The 23,830-nt window shown below is 31.7% G+C and overlaps 1 protein-coding gene across 4 annotated transcripts; it reads right to left on the reverse strand.

Annotated features, from left to right (window-relative positions):
- Window positions 1-134: 134 nt before the first annotated feature.
- Window positions 135-22,717, reverse strand: LOC112456779 (scavenger receptor class B member 1-like). 4 transcript variants are annotated; one of them, XR_003041017.1, is made up of 12 exons: window positions 22,346-22,717; window positions 17,362-17,449; window positions 13,665-13,756; window positions 12,745-12,905; window positions 12,431-12,575; window positions 9,532-9,732; window positions 5,644-5,804; window positions 4,350-4,636; window positions 3,132-3,250; window positions 2,118-2,243; window positions 1,057-1,668; window positions 135-666 (listed from the first exon to the last, which is right to left on the reverse strand). XR_003041017.1 is itself a non-coding variant. In XM_025019547.1 (11 exons), the coding sequence occupies exons 2-11, from the start codon at window positions 17,393-17,395 to the stop codon at window positions 1,372-1,374; spliced, it is 1,623 nt and encodes a 540-aa protein (XP_024875315.1). In that variant the 5' UTR covers window positions 17,396-17,449; window positions 22,583-22,717; the 3' UTR covers window positions 136-1,371. The 4 variants fall into 4 exon arrangements, 3 of the variants coding, with proteins under 3 accessions (XP_024875315.1, XP_024875306.1, XP_024875301.1); XM_025019547.1 differs by having other exon boundaries at window positions 136-1,668; window positions 22,583-22,717; XM_025019538.1 differs by having other exon boundaries at window positions 136-1,668; window positions 22,382-22,717.
- Between the last annotated feature and the right edge of the window lie 1,113 nt (window positions 22,718-23,830).

The following is a 23,830-nucleotide window of genomic DNA, read 5'->3' on the forward strand; positions in this document are numbered from 1 at the left end:
TTGTTATAAAACAATTATATTTCTTTATTATATATGTATATCATATATGTATATTATATGTTATATGTTAATCGGTGTTATATAATGACATTTTAATTTTATAAAATTGTATAAAAGGTTATAAATACTACACACTCATCTCATTATATTTTTATTCACTTAGAACATTCAAATAAATGGACTTATAATAATGGACTACTAACAACGTATAAATTGCCACATATTTGGTACAAAAAGTAAAATATTTTTATCATGCTTTACTTTTCTCGACTAACTTCGTAATATTTTATCGCTTATTGTAAAAGTGTACGTTAATACATCATTTTATATATGCAAAAAACAGTACGAATAAATTAACTTAGCATTACAGTATAAAAAGATTACGCAATAACATTCTTTTTTTAGCGGTTCATAGACTTAGCAGAAATATATAAAAAACTAAAACCACATACCCACACATTCAAACCTACTATATTATTTTGTCATCATCGATTACTTATTTATAATATCAATTTCATATCAAACAGACTACAGAAAAGGAATATATTTTTTCATCTGAATAAATCAAAATTAAATTTATTCATGATCTCATATGTCCTACAAGATTAAAGACAACAATCAATTCTCTGCTTTTTCGTAAAGTTTTTTTCTTGTTTAATCCAGTATCTGAAATTAATTATAAAACAATTAGTCAATTTCTTGTTACGTTTATAATTTGCACAACAACTGTCGTTCTATACTAAAAATAATAATAATATATCTTAGTAATATGAAACATTTCACGTGACGATAAATTAAATATGTTAACTGAAGGGTACATACTAAGTCATAAAAATTAAAAAATTGTATTAATTTAATATTCCTACATACCATCATTTACAATGCTATTATGTCATAATTACAACTTATATTTCTCACTTTAATTACACAATTAACATAGATGCATTTATCATTTGAACAATTCTTTAGCTGAGTATATTAAAATAATTAACTAAAGATATACACGATAAAAACATCCGAAAGCTTATCTAAATCTTTTCCGTGTTTGAAACTTACAGTTTAAATACTTGCATCGAGATATATAATATATATCGTAAATATGGTCAACATATCATCCGTTTATATGTACATTTTATTGTGCATTGCCTAAATTTCCTTCGCGCAATAATGATGATCTCGTGCAGTGTTCCGCCATTGTGTGATGTTGCGGGTAAAAAATTCATCCTAAAGAGAATAAGGCGATTCCATTGATTCGCTTCATTTCAAGATTGCTGCAGTGGACCGCGCACCGGTGATACATGTAAGTGTTCATAAAAAAGATCGCATCTCTTCCGTACTTCCACACTGATGCGCGAACATTCACTACGGCATCTAATTGTCTATCAAACAATCTGTCTTCGACGTGATTCTCTTGATCGTCGGTAAAATATTGATTGAGGTATATTGGCCATTACATAAGGGTATCCTCAAATCGGGATTACTCCTGTCCATTTCCTGCTCCTGTTGCTGTTGGTGATTGAGTATCCATACAATGGATATCAACGATAACACCGACGTCGTCACCCCGATAATACCGAGCACATACATCAACACCGTCTGTGCGATCGGTAATATTCGGAGTATTAACTTCAATAAAATCGTCAGATAGGTCGGCAGCGACAGAATGTACTGCAAAGAAGAGATTTCTGTTATCAAAAGCTGTCAATTATGAGCATGATGAGAAAAATGTTTAAAACGTGTATTTAAAAAATGCAGAACTTTTATATAAATCTTATGCAGTTTAAGAAAAACAATTTTTTTAAACGAATCGATAGAGAAATTCCATTTAATATAACATAGAATAAAACAAGAACTATCAAGTGCAACTAGAAAAAAATTTACATTTGGATATTACTAATAACTTCATAATTATTTCGCATTATTAATCCGCGTATTTGAAGTTGAGTAATATTTTTTACGTGAAAACATCGATGATAACGTTGCACGGCAAGTCGCGGCTAGTTATAGGTACAATAAAAGAAACAGATTGGGGAGAAAGTGGAGAGAGAGATATATATAGCATAGCTTTCACACAAGGAGATCTTTGTACGCTAGTTGCAGAGCTGCTGATTACTCACCAAATCGCTCCAAAATAAGGGTATCGCGAGGTCATCGAATACCGCAAGTTTCGAATTGTAGCGTGAGCGTTGCATTATCAGATTTGACTGCACCCTAGAGCGAAAGGATATGGGCACACCGATCGTCTGAAAAAATGCGAAAATAAGCTCGATTAGCTCGCGCTCAAGTATATGTACAAACGTTAGAAAATCGGAGAACGTCAGAATTTCTCTTTTTGCTCACGAGTGATTTTATTTTACTTCAAGAAAATAATTATTTAATCGTATTTTGGATAATAATTTAATTTTTTTTTTTACTTTTAAAAATACTTTTCGCTATAATTTACTCTGAAAACCTTATTGATCACGCTATGCTTTATTTTGTGAAAAAGCTTTCAATACTATGTAAAATTTGATATATATTAGAGTAGATTAATTAGAAAATCTAAGTTTCTTAAGCCTTGTGTCCACGATGCTAGAAATCGCTCCGAGATCTCGGACGGAGAAAGAATTAACCAATCGCATTGGTCAATTGCCGAATTATTTAAATATGATTGGTCAATTTTTTCTCGGTCCGAGATCTCGGAGCGATTTCTAGTATCGTGGACACAAAGGTTTAGAGAAATTCTCGATATACATCGACGGTTGCGTTTTCATGTCATCATTACATAGACGTTAGATAAGATCGAAATGGCAATGGATAATGGACCACTTTCAAACGTGTTCTTCGTACGCAATTCGGAGAAATTCTGTGGCGATTGAATAATCCATACGTAAGACTTATCTAATCCCAATTATACAAGAATGTAAGTAGCAGAAAATGTAAGTAATTGGTGAGTACTACATGTAAGTTTATCTACTGCAACTATATATATGATCTTCAATATTTGCCGCTGGTCAATAAACTCGTGCGAATTTTTCTCCAGCAACGTTTTTCTTGAAAAGAATGATTTTCACGATACATCGTTAAAAAATTAATGCAAAATTATGCTCTCAAATGTTTTGCAACTACTTTGAATTTTTAATATTATTTACTTGCTGCAGAATTGCGTAAGACCCATGCTTCTCAGGATCAGGCTTAAGACCCTCGATATTTTCCAGCAAACTCGGGTCGGCACCGAGGAAATGTGGGAGCGATACCGCCACCGGGATATCTAAACCAGGGAAATGAATTATTTATTAAGCTTGGCAATGGCGTTCGGATCTGTTTGAGGGATCGAGCGTATCTTCACGGCTATTGACATTGTGCGACAAAGCTATAATAATTTACCGCTGACTCAAGGCAAATGACCTGCAGTATGTAAGGCCACAACTCGCTGAGCGAGTTATAGCAATTACGCAATGGAACTGTACATAGAACGAAACGAAACGACGCGCGACGATTAGAGTTACAACTTCATAAGCGATGCTTTATCATAGTAAAACGATGTATAATTCGTATCTTATCAGTATGAATTACACAAAGATATTAAATCATTAATGTAGAGCCTATTTGCGTCAAAGTTGCGACCTACATAGACCATTAATTGGACCTACGAAATATTTCTTAATTATGTTGCTCAAACTCTTAAGAGTTTGTCAGGTCGCCGAATATTAATCTGATGTCAAAGTTCATAAATTCGTAATGACGGAGTCAATATGAAAAGTAAAAATTTGACCATTTTTTAATTTTAATATCCGCCATATCGGCTTCGTCATTTTAAATTTATCAACTTTGACATCAGAGATTGATGTTCAGAGAAATTCTTAAGTTTAAGTAACATAATTAAAGAATATCTTATAGATCCTTAATGGTCGCAACTTTGATCCAATAAACTTTAATCATCAATATATTTTTAATCGACACAATAAATTCTTTTTAAAGGCTGAAAGGCCTAATAACATAGTTAATTTTGATTGCAATAAAACTTTTCCAACACGTCATATATCATAGTCGTAATATGCCAAAATGTACTAAAATAGTTATTTTTCTAACTTTAACCGCAAATTTCTCAAAATTGTGACGTGATAGAACATTTTTAACAAACGGGATCGTATTCAGCGTCCAAAAAGCTGTGAGAAACGATTATTCTCGTTCTCGTGCTTTTTTTTTTGTTGAACAGTGTAATCTATATTACACGTTATTTCAACGCAATTTGATGAAATTATGATTTAGAAGAGAAATACTGGAGGAAAAGAAAGAAAAGAATCTCGTAAGGACGCGTAAAGCATTTCAAATTTGCCATCTTTCGCTTAGCTTGACAGTCTACGTACTGTAGTAGCACGGTGTTACGTCAGACAATCCTTTCTTCAGACACGTCTTCATTTTACGGCAATAGCATTCGTTATCTGGGTTCTGATCGGGCGGATCAGCGAAATCGTCCCTGAGGGTATAGAGATATCCTGGTAGGCCGTTATCCGCCCAAACTTCTTTTCTAAATTGAATCGGTAGCGGACGACAAAACGCTTTTCTGTAGACTCTAAAAGTGGCACGCTTGTCCATGTGCGATGGGTACACGATACCTTCCGTGGCGCCTCGAAGCCTATTACAAATTGTATTCCTAAAAGGAAAAACAAATATTATTTAGGTTTCTATTAAATTCATAAAAATAATATGAACATTAAATAACAGTTTTAATTTTATAGAAATAACAGGAACATTAAATAACAGTTTTATTTCATATATTTTAATACCGATACCGATTGATCAATATATAAATCTTAATACAGAGATTAACGTGATTCAAACGTATAAAATAAACTATATTTAATCGAAAATCTTAATTTATTCTCTATTTTTTTAAATCGCTTCTTAATTTTTTGTACAATTCCTTCAATCTTTACAAAATCGATCGTAATATAACTAATATATTTACACTGATTGCGAGATTAAACATCTAATCGTTATATCTTCTTTGTAAACAAAACAATCTTCTTTGTAATTTTATAAATAAGTAATTTTTTCTATATATCGAGACAAGTTGTAAAAAAACTTTTTCCCGATCATTAATGTAAAACATATAACATTATTTATGTATCGGAATTAAACTAACGACACTAACGTCATCGTTCACATTGCTGAGATTTGTTTGTAAAAGAATTAAAAATAAATTTGTCATTTTGACGAATTGAAGAATATTGGGAAATCATCGAGAAAAAAATTGCGACATCGCGAAAATACGCGGTAGAGTATTTTATCGGAATGCGCCGGCATTTCTAACACTTCTCGGAACAATATATATTCAGCTTCCGCGGTGTTATTTGCGTTTGCGTCAGTAGTTTACGCTCTCAAAGGTGTTTTAATTTACCACGTTTGTTTGATCTTTAACAAAAGCATCCGCAGATTTTTATGGATACTCTTAAAATGTCACTTAGCATCTTTCGATAGAATAAAAAAAAAAAACAACAACGTTGCTTCATACTCTATCTTCGTCGTGTATAACTCAGGAACTGCCGATTATAGTAAAGAATGACGGATAATTTTTTATACTCGAATACGATGAAACGTTTCAATAAAGCCTGTCGTTTGTTTTCGTCGTCTGTCAGTACAAACATCAAAACCACTTACTCTTTTCGCGTCTCATTGCCTTCCGTTTCGACGTATCCCCATTGCGACATTCCGGGGCTGCCGTTGTACAAATCGATGCTGAGATAACGCCCTTTCTCTTCCATCATGTTAGCCTTCTTTTCAATAAACATCGTCACGGTGTTCTCACCCTCGTCGTACATCTATCAATAATACAGATATAAGTTTCATTAAATTTATACTTTATACTAAAATTTTTTCAGTTTTTTTTTTATTATTGAAAGCTTTTCAAACACATTATTCCCTTCATAAATGACACGGTCTACCTATCTGTTCAATTATTGCGTAAAAAGTTGTTTATTTAATTCTGCATAAACATTACAATGTTTAAGTAAATCTAAATATTTGCGAAATGTTTATACACGCATTTCCATAATCAGTATACTAAAACTAAAGATAAAATATATTTACATTAATTTTTTCGGAACTGACAGGTCATTAAGGTTTTGTAGATTAAATTTATGGAATCCAGTAGCAGTAGATTGCGCAATTATGATAACGACATAACAGACTTTTAAGCAATTAGTAAATAATTTACATTTTTTATCGCTTTTACGAATTTTGCTTTTTTCTTTCTTCTTTTGCTGCCAGCATAATTGATGAATCAATTATTTAGTTGTACATTAATATATGCATGAAGAATAATTAATATATATGGATTAAGAATAATTTATCAGAATAATTTGTTGGTTTTACGATTGTAAAATATATAATTTTTCGTCACATTAAAGTAATAAATTTGCAAGATTTATTCCAAAGCTGATAAAATATAAAACAATGAAACACACGCATAAATGCGCTAAAATATTGAAATACAACAGTGGAGGGTTTGACACACGCATGAGAATAGCGCCAGTGAATAAAATTTCAAAATGCTAAAACGATTTATCGCGTTATACTAAATTTACGATTATTTATTTATCAGAGCACAAAGCAAGATTTTATAAGAAAAATTTATTATTTTTTAATGTGTTGTTATTAATATTATTATGATATATGTGTTTTGCAAAGTGCAATCAATTAAAAATTTGCATAACATGTTGCTCAAATTCTCCGATATAAATTCTGTTTCAAATATCACACACACACATACGTGATTTGATTTCCTTTTTTTTTTACGCACTCCCAAATAAGCAACAATCTTGTTAAATGTTGAACGCGCAATTTGAATTATTAATGCGATGGGGAAAAAGATATACGTGCGGAAATCATGCGTATCCCTTGGGACCATACAGTGCTTAAAGTCGTTAACACTAACCTCGTGAACCCTGAAACGAGCGTGTGTAAATAGTGAAAGGATCAGCGGCTCGTAATTGCGAAAAGCGACGGCAATTCAAGACACACGGGTCCGCGACACTGTTCCATTTTGCTTTCGCGCGTATACTGCCGGCGCTTAATCGCGATCGGGGTGCCATATAGATTATCAAATAACACTATCTGTTACACGTAATCTACAAGCGAAACGTGATAGGAATAAGGAGGCAAAATTCAAAACCTCTTTACTATAATTCCTATATATTTTTTATATATTTCTTATATATTTTTATATATTCTTTACTATATAATCGGCATAATATTATGTTAATAATATATGCCAAGAAAGGAAGCGATAAATGGAAAAATATATTATAAAATTGCCAAATTTGGGTAATGTTAAGAAAATTAGAGTGATGAAAATAGGCAGAGATTGAAATTATTGAAATATAATTATATAAAATATGATTGCAATTATGTAATTAAAATATTTTCTGCCTAGTTTTGAAATTACTCGCTAATTTATATAAAAACGATCATTTTGTATGTGCGACTTAACTTATATTTACACAAAAAAAAAAGAAAAAAAGAGGAAGAAAGAAGGGGAGGGAAGGAGAGAGAGAGAATTAGATAGCCAGTGTTACTAATAGTTAATCGTGCATAGAAAATGCGTGCGCTTGAGTGAATTTGCGTACGTGGATTTCAGGCAGAATATGTGGAAATTTATTTTCTTGTTACGAGCGAAATTTCGGTTGCTTTCGGATATAATTCCACTCAGAATTTCTTCAGGCACTGGAAAACAGAAAATGGCTCTGAAATATCACGGTGACGTTATTGACGCGAAGGTCAAGTTGTGCACTCTGAGAAACCGGTTTAATTCTTTTTGTGCCAAAACCTGAGTGTTCTCTTCCAATCTTTGACAATACGCAGCGTGATTGTAGGATGATCTTTAATCCGAACCGACCGGATGACGCAATCGCCGACGATTGAAATTCTTCATTGAACGTTTTTATTATTCAACATTATCGTTCTATGCGACATGCGACGAAATAAATCGTTGTAATAATGTTGTAAGTAGACGTATTTTTCCATTCAAAGGTCAGATATAATGACGAATGGTTGCTGACACGTTTTGCACAAGATCGCGCGTTGCATGTCCGACTGCAGAAATGCATGTGGATTTCAACCAGTTTGTCCACAATTTAGTAATTACGAATGAGCACTGGCGTTTGTGTATGACTTATTAAAAACCTTCCCCTAACACCCCTTCCCCTTTCCCTTGGATTTCACCCTGCGCCGCTGACACCTTCGGTCAATTTCAGCGGTACGTTTTTCAGCCGCTTCGTCAGCCGTACCGCTCGAGCTCGATGAAAGCAAAGCACACCGGCGAAGCTGTATAACTTCTGCGTCCGGTTCTGCCGAAGTGCGCCACGTTTTTATATACCTAATGATTAAATTCTATCGATAAGAACTAGGCCGCAATAAATTCATCGATTGACCAATAATGCACTCCAAACTGGTTAAATGATAAACTGTAAAGCGGTTTTTTTGTCGCCGCCGGATAAATACACGCCGAAGCGCATTCTCCTTCTGGATTTCTAGACTTCCTAACGCTTGGGAAATACGGATAATTGATGACCGAAGAAATTTAATAATATGGCAAAAGTCAACTTTATACATATTGCTGGAAATAAATTTGAATAGATTCAGTAGATATAAAAAAAGTATTGAAGAGTCATTGCTTGATGTTATAAATGAGTAAGTAATAATTTCCCACAATTTATTTATGTCATACAGAATACAAGAGACGGTTTAATTCAACCCGACGTGCTATTTATTAATATAATACTCAAACATACAACGTTTCGACTATTATGGTTTGCTAATGACCGCAAACTTCTTTATCAAGTGTAAACTAAATATATCAAATTTAAAACGTGGCTATTCTACGAAACATCTTAATAAAACTGATAATAAAACGAAAATTATTTAAATTACATGTTGCGTAATTTAAAATATTTTCTTTTTATTATCAGCATTTCTAATTAAGATATTTCGTAGAATAGCCACATTTTAAATTTATGACTTAGTTTACACTTGATAAGGACCACAAACTATGGTCGTTATGTGTTTAAGTATTATATTAATAAATGGCTAGTTGGGTCGAATTAAACTGTCTCCTGTGTTAATTATTGCTGGCAAAGAAAAAAAATTATCTCTAGTTTCATATAAAATATATCAAATGTATTAAATGTTCCTACAAATCTTATTATCTCATTCACACACAACACACACACACATATAAGATAACAAAGAGAAAATTGAAGATAATGCTTTTGTTCGAGAATATACCTATCTCGTTAATGATGAATATTTTATCTCTTTTTTCCCTATTGCAACGTACTTTGCAATAAGTCTATGATTTTGCGTCATAGGTACAAATATATATCTAAGTTAAATTATCTAATTTACGTCACAAGATTAAGCTGGATCATTAAGCAATTGGCGATTAATCTGATAAATATGTTTTTAAATAATGAAAAATCATTTTTTAATAATATCTATGCATTTCAGTGCATGATTCCTTGAGATATAAGAGATGTAATATTTACTCACCCTATCCAAGAGACCGAATTTTTGGAAGTTGATAAAATTCGGCACGATTCCACTGGCCAATTTTACCATTGAATCCTCGTAGCCCCATAGATAATCGTACACCGAAATATTGAGGATCGATTTCACATTCATTATATTAGTCAGTTGTACAAAGGGATAGTTCACCATAAATCCGGCATTACTCAAAGCGGATGTGGCGCCCTGCGTATCAGAGTATTTTTTGCGTAAATATCTTACAAAATTATTCGAAGTAATCCTAAATATTAAATTAGATTAATCACAAAATTCAGAGTAAATGTAATTTCTTTCAATAAAAATAATATACGAAGCTTGAAGGCTCAGAATTGAATTTTATCTTATGAATCACTGCGCTAACGAAGTAACAGAACAACTTCTTGCTTTACGTTTAGATCACATTCTTTTCGTGTCATTTGTAACAAAGTAAGTCTTAGAAATAATGATAAGAAGAATATCGACAATAATTGGTATTAATATATAGATAAAATATGGAATTATGCATGAGTTGTTTTTCTGATAAAGATTGTTTAACAGATTCAATGAATAATATATTAACATAAGGTCATAAAGTAATGCCAAGAACTGCGTCTAGATAGAAATTGATTATGTGTGTCTGTAAAAAACAAAATGGGTATTATCAATCTTGTTTGCGAAGATTGAGTACAGACATTTGACTTTATTATCGATTAAAGCTTTTACGTTATCGATTTAACTACAAATAAAATTATTATTTCAAGAGACACGGTAGTGTCTCGTGCCATCAAGTACACGCGCAACGCGAGACCGCCGTATATATTAATAACGCAAGTTAAAATATTACATAAAAATGTCAATCTTCAGAAATTGTTAAAAATACAAATATTAATAACAATTATAGATTTAAGGGTCCATATATCCCTCAGTAGGTCCAAAAAAAAAAGTGATTTTTGTGAATTTTTTGTGGAGAAAGTAAACAAAATAAATCATTCAATATTTTTGGATTATATTTATGATACTTTTAAGTAGTTATAAAAATTTTTTCAGCCCATTTGGCGAAGCGGGATACTGGGCAACGGCGACCTGTGCGCGGAATATGTTGCTCCATGGCGGAAGTCCTCCAGGTCGTAAAATGTTTCTGAAACATCGAATCAATCGATTTTCCTGTTCAGTACAAGTGTCCCTATAGAGTAGACTACAATCATATCGATATATGCAATATTTAATTTTTTATAAGCAAAAAAGTATCGAAAATTTATAGTAAAAATTAATTTATTTTTTGAACTGCCGTTATTTTATGAATTTTTATGCATTTTTTTTAGTCTACTCTATAGGGACACTTGTACTGAACAGGAAAATCGATTGATTCGATGTTTCAGACACATTTTACGACCTGGAGGACTTCCGCCATGGAGCAACCTATTCCGCGCGTTGTCCAGTAAGGTAAAGGTACCAATACCCGGACACGTATCTGTGTCTGGATACCTTTAAAAAAATATAAATTTATGAAAATAAACGTTTGGATATTATAACTGAAGTTTCAAACTACAAGAAAAAATACTTTTATCTTTGATTTTAATTCGCGTTATAGTTATAAATAATAAAGGTGTCCGGATATAGGTACATGTCCGGGTATCGGTACCTTTACCTTATCTCGCTTCGCCAAATTATTTAAATGGGCTGAAAAAATGTGTATAACTACTTAAAAGTATCATAAATATAATCGAAAAATATTGAATGATTTATTTTGTTCACTTTCTCCACAAAAAATTCACAAAAATCACCTATTTTTTAGACCTACTGAGGTATATGGACCCTTAAATCGTGGATTGGATTTTTTCGACAAAAACAAAAATTTAAACAAAAGGACATGCTTTTTCTGCATGCCTTGCTTTAAAATAAATAATTTTGCTTTCGTTATTATTTTTTTTTACCACAAATATATACTTTAATTTTATTCATATGAATAAACAAACTCGTGTTAACAAAAAATCCTTTAAAAATAGAACATTCAAGGTGAACGTTTCAAATGAGGAATATTCCATGACAAAAAGTAACTTAGCAAACATATAAGCTTTATATAAGCTTCGTGCGTAGGCTTTCAATTAATGCATATAAAAATTGTAAACAACAAGAATTACAAAGTTAAATTACTAACTAATAAATTATAGGTAATAATTAATCATTAGTTCATGTTGCAATGGAAAAATGCGTAATACAATATCGAAATTGTAAATAACATTCTAAGAATATTATTGCTAAAATAGATTTATCCGACAATCGAGTAATGCATAAAATCTGTCAGCGAAAAAACACTGGCAGCGTTAAATACTTAACTACTTATTATTTCGCAGACAGACAGAAGGAATTGTGCAGTCACAATTAAATCAAAGGCATATCTCAATTTACATAGAATTTAAATCATATAATTAAATATGTTATTCTGAAACGAGAAAATTATAGGAACATTTTTTCCTTTTCCTTTTAGTCTAAAGATATGTTAATACAAAACCAAGTTTGCTCCAAATGATTAAAAATATATCGTAACGTTAAATTTGAGCTTTACAATTCTTTAAAATAATGTTAGAGATTAACATTTTAGTGATATCACAGTTAAAATAATTAATGTGTTTTCTATTATTCTTCTCAATACTGAATAAAAGATGAGCAAATTATTTTTTAGTGAGCTCTTATGTTTTTTTTCATTATTGCTATGTGATAATTAAGCTACACTATACTGGCAATAACTCAAAAATGTTGACAAATGTTTCACAAATTTCGACTGTCGCAATTTACTGGGAGGTTTTATTATCGAATTAATCTCTAGTATCGATGTAATAAATTAATAATAATTTATTGCATCGATTTATTATATCGATTGATAATTAACAATTAATTTACTTACCAAGAAAGGTATATTCGGGACGTGGACTATATCTTTCATAGGATCTCTGGTCGACAGTTCGGGAACATAAACTACCGTTCTTCTGGGAATGTAAGTCATTGTGCCGTTATCATTATACGTAATGTTATCGTTTACAAGAAATTCTCTGAAAATGCATAGAATATTTGCAATATACGCTTGTTGTTCTAGAAGAATTATTTACGCATAAAGCACTTACAATTAGGTAATAGTACATATATATAATATTTTATTTGCAATACGTCCGCATGATATCTTATAATAATAATAATAAGAAAATATGAAACATGACTTACTGATATACATATGGCCCAAGTTCTTCAAATTTGAGCTTCTCTTTGCCACTTAGAAATTCTACTGGATTGGTAATGTTAAATACATATACGTTTAAATAAATATTAAGAGGTGGTTGCTGCCATATTGAGAAAAGCAATGAGTGCGGCTTCAATTGTAAATTCTGTAAAAATAATATATTGTTTTCATCAATATATTTTATTCAATATATTTTACATCGGAATATATATCACCTGGCACTTTGCAATTTGTAAAATGGGAAAAATTAATAATCGTTTTGCCAGAAGGCTTTTATAATGATTAACTGGCTTATTATTCAAAATTAATAGAGAATAATTTAGTACCATAAAAACTGCTTACGTTCTCTAAAATAATTGACATTGTCATTTCAGTCTAAAGAACAAAGTTATTTTATTCAAACTAACAAAATGGAACATTTTAAATATATTTCCCTAATTAAAATCCTTTTCTGTAAATTTTTTATTTCTTTATTTGCTTTTTTAAATTGGTTTCTGCATTTTTCATTATTTATACATAAGAGAAAAAGAACACTCTTGATTTGAAAATATCTTTCAACGTGGAAATCTTGAAATGAGATTATATCGCGAAAGAAATTTGGTTGAAGTCATTATATAGTTCAACTAAGAAAAAAATAAATAATTGAAATAAAAATTTGAAATTCTTATAAGAAGATTATAGTGATTTTGCTTATATGCGAAACAATCTATATTTTCTTATGAGAATTTCAACTTTTTATTTCAAGATTTTTTTCTTGTTAGTTGAACTATATAACGACGTCATTCAAGCAAGTTTTCTTCAAGCAAGTTTAACGCAATAATGCAATCTCTTCAGGATTTCCACGTTGAGAAACTAAAGATATTTTTAAATCAAGAATATTCTTTTTTTGTGTGTAAATACTTACATATTCCAATATCATGGACGTGGGATCGGTGATGTAAATCATATATGTCATGGAGCTACATCCGATGCCTATCATAAATAAGATGATGCATTCTATAAAAAGAAGAGATTTTTTGTCTTAACGAATGATTGTAATTTATTACATTTTTATGCTATACACGCACATTATTTTACGCATTACGAAGAATGTCTGATTAACTTTTGCGTATAATCGATTTCCTAGAGGTAATATACATATAAAAGCTTTTTTCTCCTAATATACAATATTTCGTTTGCATGAGATACGATAAGATATCAAAATAACTGTCATGCATTATACAGCTAATTATATATCTTGCAAATGCGCATGAATAATTAAAATCCGTTCTATTATCTCGTTCTACACTATCACGTTCTATTAAAAAACTTTTACATTTTTCACCTTCGTTGTTATATATCTAATATAAACATGAGCAAAATCTGCAATTATGTAGATCATGAATTATTTACAATCGGTTCTGCTTTTTTAAAAAATCGATCAACGGGAATATGACGTTTCACAAACGCGCCTTATCACATCTATTAATTCATGACGGTGAAATGATCATGTGCATTTACAATAGTTACTTTGCTGCTATGCAAAACAATAACGTAACACGTCGCGTGTTAATGTATATCAATAATGTATAATTCACACCGATATGATTATTGGTCAATTCAATTGTGCAAGTGAATTATTAGTGAACCGTAATGCGTGATAATTTTTTATACTGATAAATTAAACGTAAGGCGAGTAAAAAAAAAATATCTGAATTGTAATGGCTTTTTGACGACACTTTTCCTTTCGCGTCAACCATTCGGCGATTATTCATTCCTAAACGCGGACTATGAGCTCCTCGATCAAATAACTTAGCGTGAAGTAAACACTTAAAACGCCTCCATTATCGTGTACAACTGGGTTTTTTTTTTATATACAAACCGACAAATGCTGGATGAGTCATGAAAAAATATTGAACGAAGAAATACATCTCCGACAAATCTCTGTTTACCACTTCGCGCTTCTAGTAACGTGTCAAAAAACCGATACCGTTCGACACATATTTGCCTACCATTCACCTTCGACTTCGCCCAATATCGCGTGAAGGCGTGAATTCGAGCGGAATTCGGCTCGCGATACCGTCATTCCTCACGTGCGTGTCGTTGTGTGCGTAATAATGTGTATCGCACGACTCATTGACCACACGCGAGATCCTTTCATACTTTAAGACCGGCGATTTGTCAATAGCGTTCAATGTCCTAGACCGTTCAAGAAATCCCCTGGAAGTAAATTCCCGGAACCGTTCGTGCATATCGAGGAAAAAACTAGACAGTGAAATATGAGGACTTGTTAAATAGATATCGTTCATCTTTTTGGACTATGAGAATAAGTAAAAAAAAGTGAGCTTTGAGAGCTCACGGACAGGTTGACAGTACGTAAGTCATACGTCGATGTAATTATACACGTACTGTCAATCGCGTGCCACTCTACAGCTCACTTTTTTTTTACTTGTTGCTTCTTAGTTTTGTTTTTAAAATTATAGCCCGGAGAGATGGATGATATCTATTTAACGAGTCTTTTCACTTGTTAATTTTATCATCGAGAATCCCTAGTTATTTATTCATTTATTGTAAATTAAGAAGACTATATTTTAATCATTAGTATAAAGAAAACTTAATCCGCCAGTGGTTAAAACAAAATCAATTATTTATTACTCGACTACCTGGCTTAAATTATATATAAGTGCACAACGTTTCGGCTAACGGTTAGAGCCCTTATCAAGTGCCGTCTCAAATATGAACATCGCGATGTAACACAAAAAAAAATATATAAATTAGTCATAAAAACAGAGAGCGTTACCTAGTCGTCAATAAGACTCGTCATATATTAGTCAAGACCTCCTTTCGTTCATGGGAATGTCCCAGCATAATCACAAAGCGCAAAGTGTCTTGAATATAAAAATTCCACCAACAAGCATCTTGAGTTTGAGACTCTCCGATAAGCGATGTTATGCGAGTGGAAGAACTCGGGAGACAGAGTTAATCATTAGTGTTTTATAGTGCGCTATTACAGGGTATTCGAAAAATACAAATAGTTCGGCAGACAGTTGCGTGGAAAGATTAAAATGGGACACCCTGTATATGGCGCTATAATACTAAAATATAGTCTTCTTAATTTACGATAAATAAATAAATAACTAGAGACTCTCAATAATAAAATTAATAATTTCTTTATAAATGTTTTTATAAATTCTGAAATGGTTACGTGGCTAGCTATTTTTGGAATCACCGCGTAAATATTATTGTGTGGTCTCAGTTGTAACGTATTTATCACCGTTATTTTCATTCTTATTTAGATCAACTACGGAAAGAATTTGAATTTACTGTTATGCTTAAACGAAATGTGTTCAATGGTTAATTATAATACCCAGGAAGATCTTACAAAGTCATATCGTGTATCCATTAAGCAACGAATGTCGTCAACGATCCGCAGGGTCGTATGTACAAGTACATCAGCGCGCATCACAAATATCCTCTCATTCTTATCTTTCCGAGAATCATATTTGAAAACATGTCTAATTTACAAATCTATAGACTACACACTTCTTGAACTTTGAAATACTATCCATACCGAATTTCCGGCGTTTTACGTTTTACGTTTATCTTCTAGAATTGACCATTACTTCGGTAAATAAAACAGATAAATTGTGAGATGTTTAGATAATTTTCCCTGAAATTCTAAATAGAAAAATTCAAAACTTAAGAAAAAAATTACTTTTCAAATAAAATAAAAAAAACATTTTGTTCTTGAAGCAATTGTTAAATATATTCTGCACGTGCGTAAAGAAATTGCTGTTTATAATAATGCCGCTTGAAATTAATGACAAGAAAATTTAATCGAGTAATTGGGAGAGATAAATTGAACGACACAAAGTCATAAAACATATCAAGAACGATAACCTCGGAATGAACCTTGAAAGAGACGTTGCCGGGAAAAAGAATTCGCAAGAATTAAAAAAAAAAAATTATACACGTGTATAATTGTTGCTACAAATAGCAGTTGTATTTAAAATGAAACGTAAATATGTAATACATTTTATTCTCCTCTAAACAAACGTCGTTTTATCATACAATTTTTCTCCTTTGCTATACTTTCCTAGTGTCTTTGACATAAATTAATTATTAAATATAGATTACACCTTGAAACAACACCTGATAGCAGCTTACCTTGACTTGAATTGTGCGTTATCTGTAGTAAAAAGAGAGCTCAATCAAGGTCACTCGATCAGGTTCTCATTTGAACTTGTCGATTTCGAGAAAGCAATGATTTCATCAGATCATGCGAAGATTCGCATGATCTTAATTCCGCCAGAGTTAATTATAAAACAATGCGGAAGAACAAACACATATTTACGCGAGCAACATAACATAAAAGTGAAATCCATAAGAATTTAATATATTTACGTAAAATAAATCTTTTCTATCTCCATAGAGCAGTATAACGAGTTTAGTATTTAAATGTAATCGCCAAGTAAAACAGTACTTAAATCTAATTTCTTGAGATATTATTTAAATGCACATACTGGTAAAAATTTATACAGTAAATAATAACGTTAATTATCGTCGTTGTCGTTAAGTGATCGCCTTGTGCGTCCTCACGTTGCAAATTAGAGATTACTCACTTTTAAACTGCTGCAGAGCGATCGTGGATTTCATGGCTGTGACCCAATTTTTCTCGCTTTATAGGTTTTTTCTCCGTCACCTTGACTTCTGAAATGAAAACAGAACCATCCGGTTATTAAGTAAATCGGCAATATACTTAATGAGTCAAGGTAAATGATATATAAATTACATGCAAGGTGACTGTCAGACTGATTGAATATTATGCACTTGTGTGACGCTGTCGTCAAATCTTTCTGTACTCTTTTCTTTATTAAGGCCAGTACCTTAAAAAGTAATCGTGAGAGAGAAACGAGAGATATACGTTAATCTCCCAATTGTCCTCTTGCCTACCAGATTTGTTTTATTTGTTTAGTTTCATCAATTTTATTATTTTTTAAATTAAGTATTAGAAGAATTAGAAAGACACGGATCGTAAATACGAATTCTCTTCCTACTCACTCTTCCTTCGCATATCATTATATGGTACTGCATCATTTATTAGTGATTCATTTATTCATTCATATGAATTAATTTTACAGATAGCTCTCAATCAAGTTTTGAATGATCCAATTTAGCTTATCGCGATCGCACGCGCGAATATGACTGCGCGGTACCGTTTATTTTTGCCGGTCTAAGTAAATTTAAGCGACATTCACCGTGAGTTTGTCGATGCTATTAGCACCTTACACGTATTTGCATGGCGGTCACAGCTATTTCCTTCTCAGTAAAGTCCACGGACGCTTTTCTCCGATATTTTCCTTGTCTAGCGTATTGACTCACGAGACAAACATGTGAAGACTATCGCGTATCACAAAACGAATCACGAAGATATGGAAATAACGATGTCAATATCATCTCGGTCATTTCAATTCACACCCGCGCTTTTCCGCTTCTTATTGCAGCATATAAAACACGTGTTTGCAGTTAACTAATATATACCGCCTGATTTACCGTAACAATTATTTCGTTTAATCGCAATACAAGCAACATCTATCCGCGCGTATTTTAAATTTTAGAAAGAAATAATTTTCGAAATATATGCATCTGAGTAACGGAAGATATATCATTACACAGTTTATTTCTCAATTTAAAATACGCTGACCCAAAATGATAATGACAATATCCTAGAACGAGGATTCACGATAATTAGTTCAAACAAAGCGAATCATATGCCTTTACAATATAAACTTTCAATAGAAAAATAATTATCACTGTAAAACGGATACAACGCAATTCACTTAATCGAATTGCTACCACGAAGTATGTGTTATTTTCCTTCTTCGTAGTATCGGACAGCCATTCATTATAAGTTGTAAAACTTATCATCTATAAAATAAAGACATGAATAAACGTCATTCATGCACGCATTTTATATGTAATAGTGGCTCGAAAACAAAGTGGAATCATTAATTTACGGTTATCTGTTCACGCTTAAGTTCGCTATCAACAATTGAGTCTTATACTCGCATGCGTATCGGCTATTAAAAACATTATTATAATATCAAACTTAGAAATATAATCTTGTTAATAAATTCTTTCATCGCATTACACGCCGAATGACAAAATGGAATTTTCCGTATCTTTTCTTCAGTTTCTGATAAAAATTTATTCTTCGTAGCTTAAATTTATATTATTAAATTTATATATATAACTTTAAAAATTAACTATCAAATTTACATTATATATAACTTTTATCGCTTATATTAGTCTTTTTTTCTTATTTTTCTTAGACAATCGATTGACAATACTAATTATTAATTATTACTATATTAATTATTAATTACGCATTACTAATTGTCAAGAGCAGAAGCTTCAGTCAAATGACGATGATCGAATCGCATAAATCTCTCATATTATTTGTCGGCAAACAAATACAGCATAATAGTAGATTTCGCCGCACGTGCATAGAAATGTTCCGAATCGTTCTGTATTATTTCGATCACGAGCTAACAGTTTGCTGTCAAACGAACTTTAGTGATTCATCATTTCTCACTGATATAGTTATTTCGTATCAATTAATTACGCGCCTAACTGTTAAAATACACCTATTATATAAAAGTATTATAGTAAATTTATATGTAAATGTTTATAAACATTACTAACGTTTTCAATTAGTGAACTGCATTATACAAAAATAATCTCTTTACTGAATATTTTATTTTAACTGGATAGGATTATTCAAAATTACTAAATGTGATAAATTATATCAATGCTTGTTGAGGTGATATTCTCTATAGAATTACGAAGAATATAGGCGGCAGTGTGCTTAGTGGTAGAGTGCCAGACTCGTAATCTGAGGAACCAGGTTCGAGTTCACTAGAGCCATGGAAGTTTTTTCCGAAAGCTGCGCCCTCCGTGCAAGATTAGGGCTTTTGTGCGGAGCAAACTGGGCTCCGTCTTTCGGAAAGAGACGTTAAGCCGTTGATCCAAAAGGTTAAGTGCAATATATTCTTCGTAATAAAAGAATAAACTTTATACAAGGGAAAGTAATGATTCTCAACTCTCACTTTTCTCTTGTATAAAGTTTGATAGTAATTTTTTTTACCTTTATTCTTTTTTTGCGAAGAATATATTGCTTTTTTTAACTCGATAAGCAAGCATATTAAAGTATATCCCCTTTTCCTTTTACATTCAATAAGGCATGTTAAATCGCATTGTATTGTTACTTTACGTTAACTAATTCTTTCGCTATACGCTACGCTTATTTCGTGAACAGATAGTCGAAAAAATAATGAAATTCGGTTCGAAAATTAAAAATTAATGACAAAAGTTATTTGTAATGGGAAATCTGATATCACCACTTCATCAAAAGATAGAAGAAATCATAATACATTTATAAAGATAAAGATCAATGTCATAATTAATTTGTATAATATGTAAATTATATTTTAAATTTCATCAACTGTGACGGCCATTCAATACTAAAATAGAGAGATGTGAAAAGACATGAGATAAAAATATGAATTATGATAATTTCATGCTTTTATACGGTCCACGCAGTATAATTCTATGGTGACCCACAGACGATTATTTTCGTTCAGGTCATTCGATATTCTTGTTTTAAAGAAAGTCATAAAATTATAACACATGATAATACGTAAGAAGTTAATTACACTGAGAAAAAAAAATCGTAGATTCAAAGAAATATTATTTGATTCAACTAAATGCAGCGGTCACGGGCTGTCAAGCAAACATTTGTCAATTCAAAAAATATTATATTTAAATAGATTCAGAACTTCTTGATATTACTCACGTATATTTGATTTAAATATATTAATATTTGCATTAAACAAATCACTACAACTAAACGAGTTTAGTCAAATCTACAACATTTTTTTCTCAGTGTACCACGCAGTTATCATGCTATGATCTCGTGATGATCTGTAGTTTTATTACGAATAAATTTAACTGTCTTATTTTTCAATGAAATATGTCTGTTATATTTTTTTTCTTTTTTGTAATAATACAGAAAGAGTGTCTTACACACATTTATGCTCTTATAAATATTATATTTATATATAACAAACTTGACAACGTATATCACGAAGGGTGCGACAGAGAAAATCAAGTAAAATTGATGCGATGATGGAAAACGTATTGAAATAATCAATTACACCTGTAGGTCTATAAAAATGTAAAAATTATATCAGAAATGATCTAAAATCGAAATTAATAGAATTTACTACATGTTATTATGAGAATATTTAACCATATCAAATTCTTTGTCATTTACTTTGAAATAAATCTGATTAAACTAATAATTTATAAATAGTTTTATAATAAATAGTTCTATATTATTTCAATGCATGATTAGCGTTTAATAAATGTCTCTTATAACGAATCTTTTATCGCGTTTATTTACATTTCATTATAAAGTCGCCTTGAGTCTGATATTTTATCTGCTGTCTAGATTATTAGAGAAGTTATACCGAATTTTTATCGAATTTTTATCATTTAAGTGACATTGCCAATCTCATATTATAGGCCAGTCTCATAGGGCATCGAGCGTATGTACAGTTTCGTATACTTTCCGCTACTTAAGCTCATTTTCATATATTGAGTAGCGAGAACCAACGATTGCATTCCGCACACGATTTATATCTGAAGACAATGCTGCGACGAGAACATCATAATATTATACACGCGCGATTAGAAGAGTACGATATACGTGTAATTCATAGGTGGTGCGAGACGAGATTATGCGCTTACTTGAGGAACGAAATAGGTACTGTAACACCTCTATCTATCTCGATGAAAGTAGATTGGATTCGCGCTTTCGCACAAAAAGAGTGCAAAGAATAAAAAAAAAAATACATGCCGCACCGTAAGTGCGGTAATATCTATGTTGCCGAGATTCATTACTAATTATATAATTCTCCGCGAGCTCCCCTGCTAATATGAAAGTATGAATCGGGTAAGCGATAAGAGTCGCGGGTAAAGTACACGCGTATTTATATATCTTTTTAATATGATAATAACGATTGCTCTAAATAACTAATACGACAATTTTATAATTCTATAAGCTTATCCCAAAAATCGTTCGGATATATTACAAGTTACAAGTTATTTTGGCAATGTAATTAGAAATTGTTACATGCTATCATTTGGTGGGACTGATAAGAACATTCGAGACGAAGTTTAGTGTTTATCCAATAAGACCAAAACGAATGAAACGTTTTATCGCATATAGCAAATATTCAACTCTAGCAACGTCAGTAGGGTCACGGTCGTTGGAAAGAAACTGGTCATTGAACTTATTTTTCACGAAAATAATACGCAATTCTTATATGCCGGCTTGAGATCTTTAGATCTTTGCGCTCTCACGAAACTAATCTACAAATATATAATCTATAAATATAAATATAACTGTTTTATTTTTATTATTTTTCCCATTATTTTTATTAAGTTTAATTAAATTTTAATTACGAATAAAAAAGGGAGAGAAAATATGTATTATAAATATCTAAAATTATCAGTTTCTGGTTAACGCAACGCCTATTATACTTTGTAATATTTCCACACGACGACAAAGTGATGCACCTGTAGTCCGCTGCAGGGGATGCGCCAAGCCGAGCGAGACTCCGGCAGACGGTCTGCGCGTCGACGAGACGTCGCGTCGCGTTCGCACACGTCGAAATCGAAGATCACTTCTCACAAAATTATTCCCGTGTGTCCGCGAAAAAATGAAAAAGAAAAAACTTGAGGAACAAGCGCGACGAGAATCAAAACGAGAAATCTCACCCAACCGTCGAGACGTCGCCACGCCGCGCCGGTCACTTTGAGATTCGAGCGAAAAATTTCGGAGAACGGGAAAACGCGCCGCACACTTCGTCGATATTCTATGCTCCCTCAGCGACTCACAGTCTCCCTCTTTCTCAATCGTATGTTTAGTGCGTACGAGACTTACGTGCGGTCCCCTTTATACCGTCGTTCTCTTGGGAGTAACCCAGACGACCCTCCTCTTCGGTCCGGTACAGCCTCCGGCTGTAGTAATCGTCTGTATCGCGGTGTGATATAATTGTCGTCGTCGAACAACAATTAAGCAAATTTTATTCCATACAAGAAACTAGATTAGAAAATTAGATTTACTTTTTTTGTGAGAAATCTTGAATACATATGCATTCCATTTGATTCTTCAAGTTGCGAGCGATCATAATTAATTGAAGTAATATTATTCTTTGCATTTTTTCTCGGTCAAATATTTCGCATTTTTATCTATCCTTTTCTTAATCAAAAGAATCAATAGAAGAAAGAAATAATAAAAACTGTCCAGATAAATTTAAAATATGATATTAAAAGAACAGTCAAAAACCACATATTCCAATCTGTAAACGAGTGCATTCCTCATTCTTTTTCTTTTTACTATTGTGGAAAATAAAAGAACATTGAAATAATATATGAGGAAAAGTAACAGCTGTAGTGTAAAAAATGTAACTGTCAAAATATAATAAATAATAAAATAATTTAATGCTTCCTATTGTTGCATTATTGTTATACCAAGTTTGCTATCATAGATCCGTAACAACAAAAGGACATTTTTTTATTTGCTGCAAAAATCATAAAGATAAAGCAGTTCTCATCTAACAATAAGATGCGTTTATTACATTGCAAACTAATCTAGCGTTTATTACATTGCAAACATCTAACAATAAGATGCGTTTATTACATTGCAGCTTTTCAAGATTGTCGAATCGGATTTTCTCGGAATTTGAACGAATAGTTGCCCGAGGAATTTCTAATTAAATTACAATTAAAAAGCATCTTTAAATCGTCAATATTTTATACCATGGAAAATGTACTTTTATTAATAAAAATAAAATTTTATTAATTACTCACGCTGTTAAATAATTTTGTTAAAAAAGAGTTAATTTTTCAAACTGGCGAGAAATTGTCATTGAAAAGTAACTTGAAAGATATTGCGGCTGTATAAAATAAAATATAGGGATTTCTTAAAATTTTTCAAGCAAACTGAGTTTTCAAAAATAATGC

Source organism: Temnothorax curvispinosus, unplaced genomic scaffold (genome assembly GCF_003070985.1).
Source record: "Temnothorax curvispinosus isolate PA1 unplaced genomic scaffold, ASM307098v1 QBEX01000668.1, whole genome shotgun sequence".
In the NCBI taxonomy this organism is placed as follows: Eukaryota; Metazoa; Arthropoda; class Insecta; order Hymenoptera; family Formicidae; genus Temnothorax; species Temnothorax curvispinosus.

Excerpts from the sequence above, each read along its gene's own strand:
- LOC112456779 (XM_025019547.1), bottom strand. The coding sequence starts at position 17,395 with ATGAAATCCACGATCGCTCTGCAGCAGTTTAAAA. Across the intron at positions 5,805-9,531 it reads AATTCGGTCTCTTGGATAGG|ATGTACGACGAGGGTGAGAA; the intron begins GTGAGTAAATAT and ends TATTATTGATAG. Across the intron at positions 1,669-2,117 it reads CCTTATTTTGGAGCGATTTG|TACATTCTGTCGCTGCCGAC; the intron begins GTGAGTAATCAG and ends TCTTCTTTGCAG.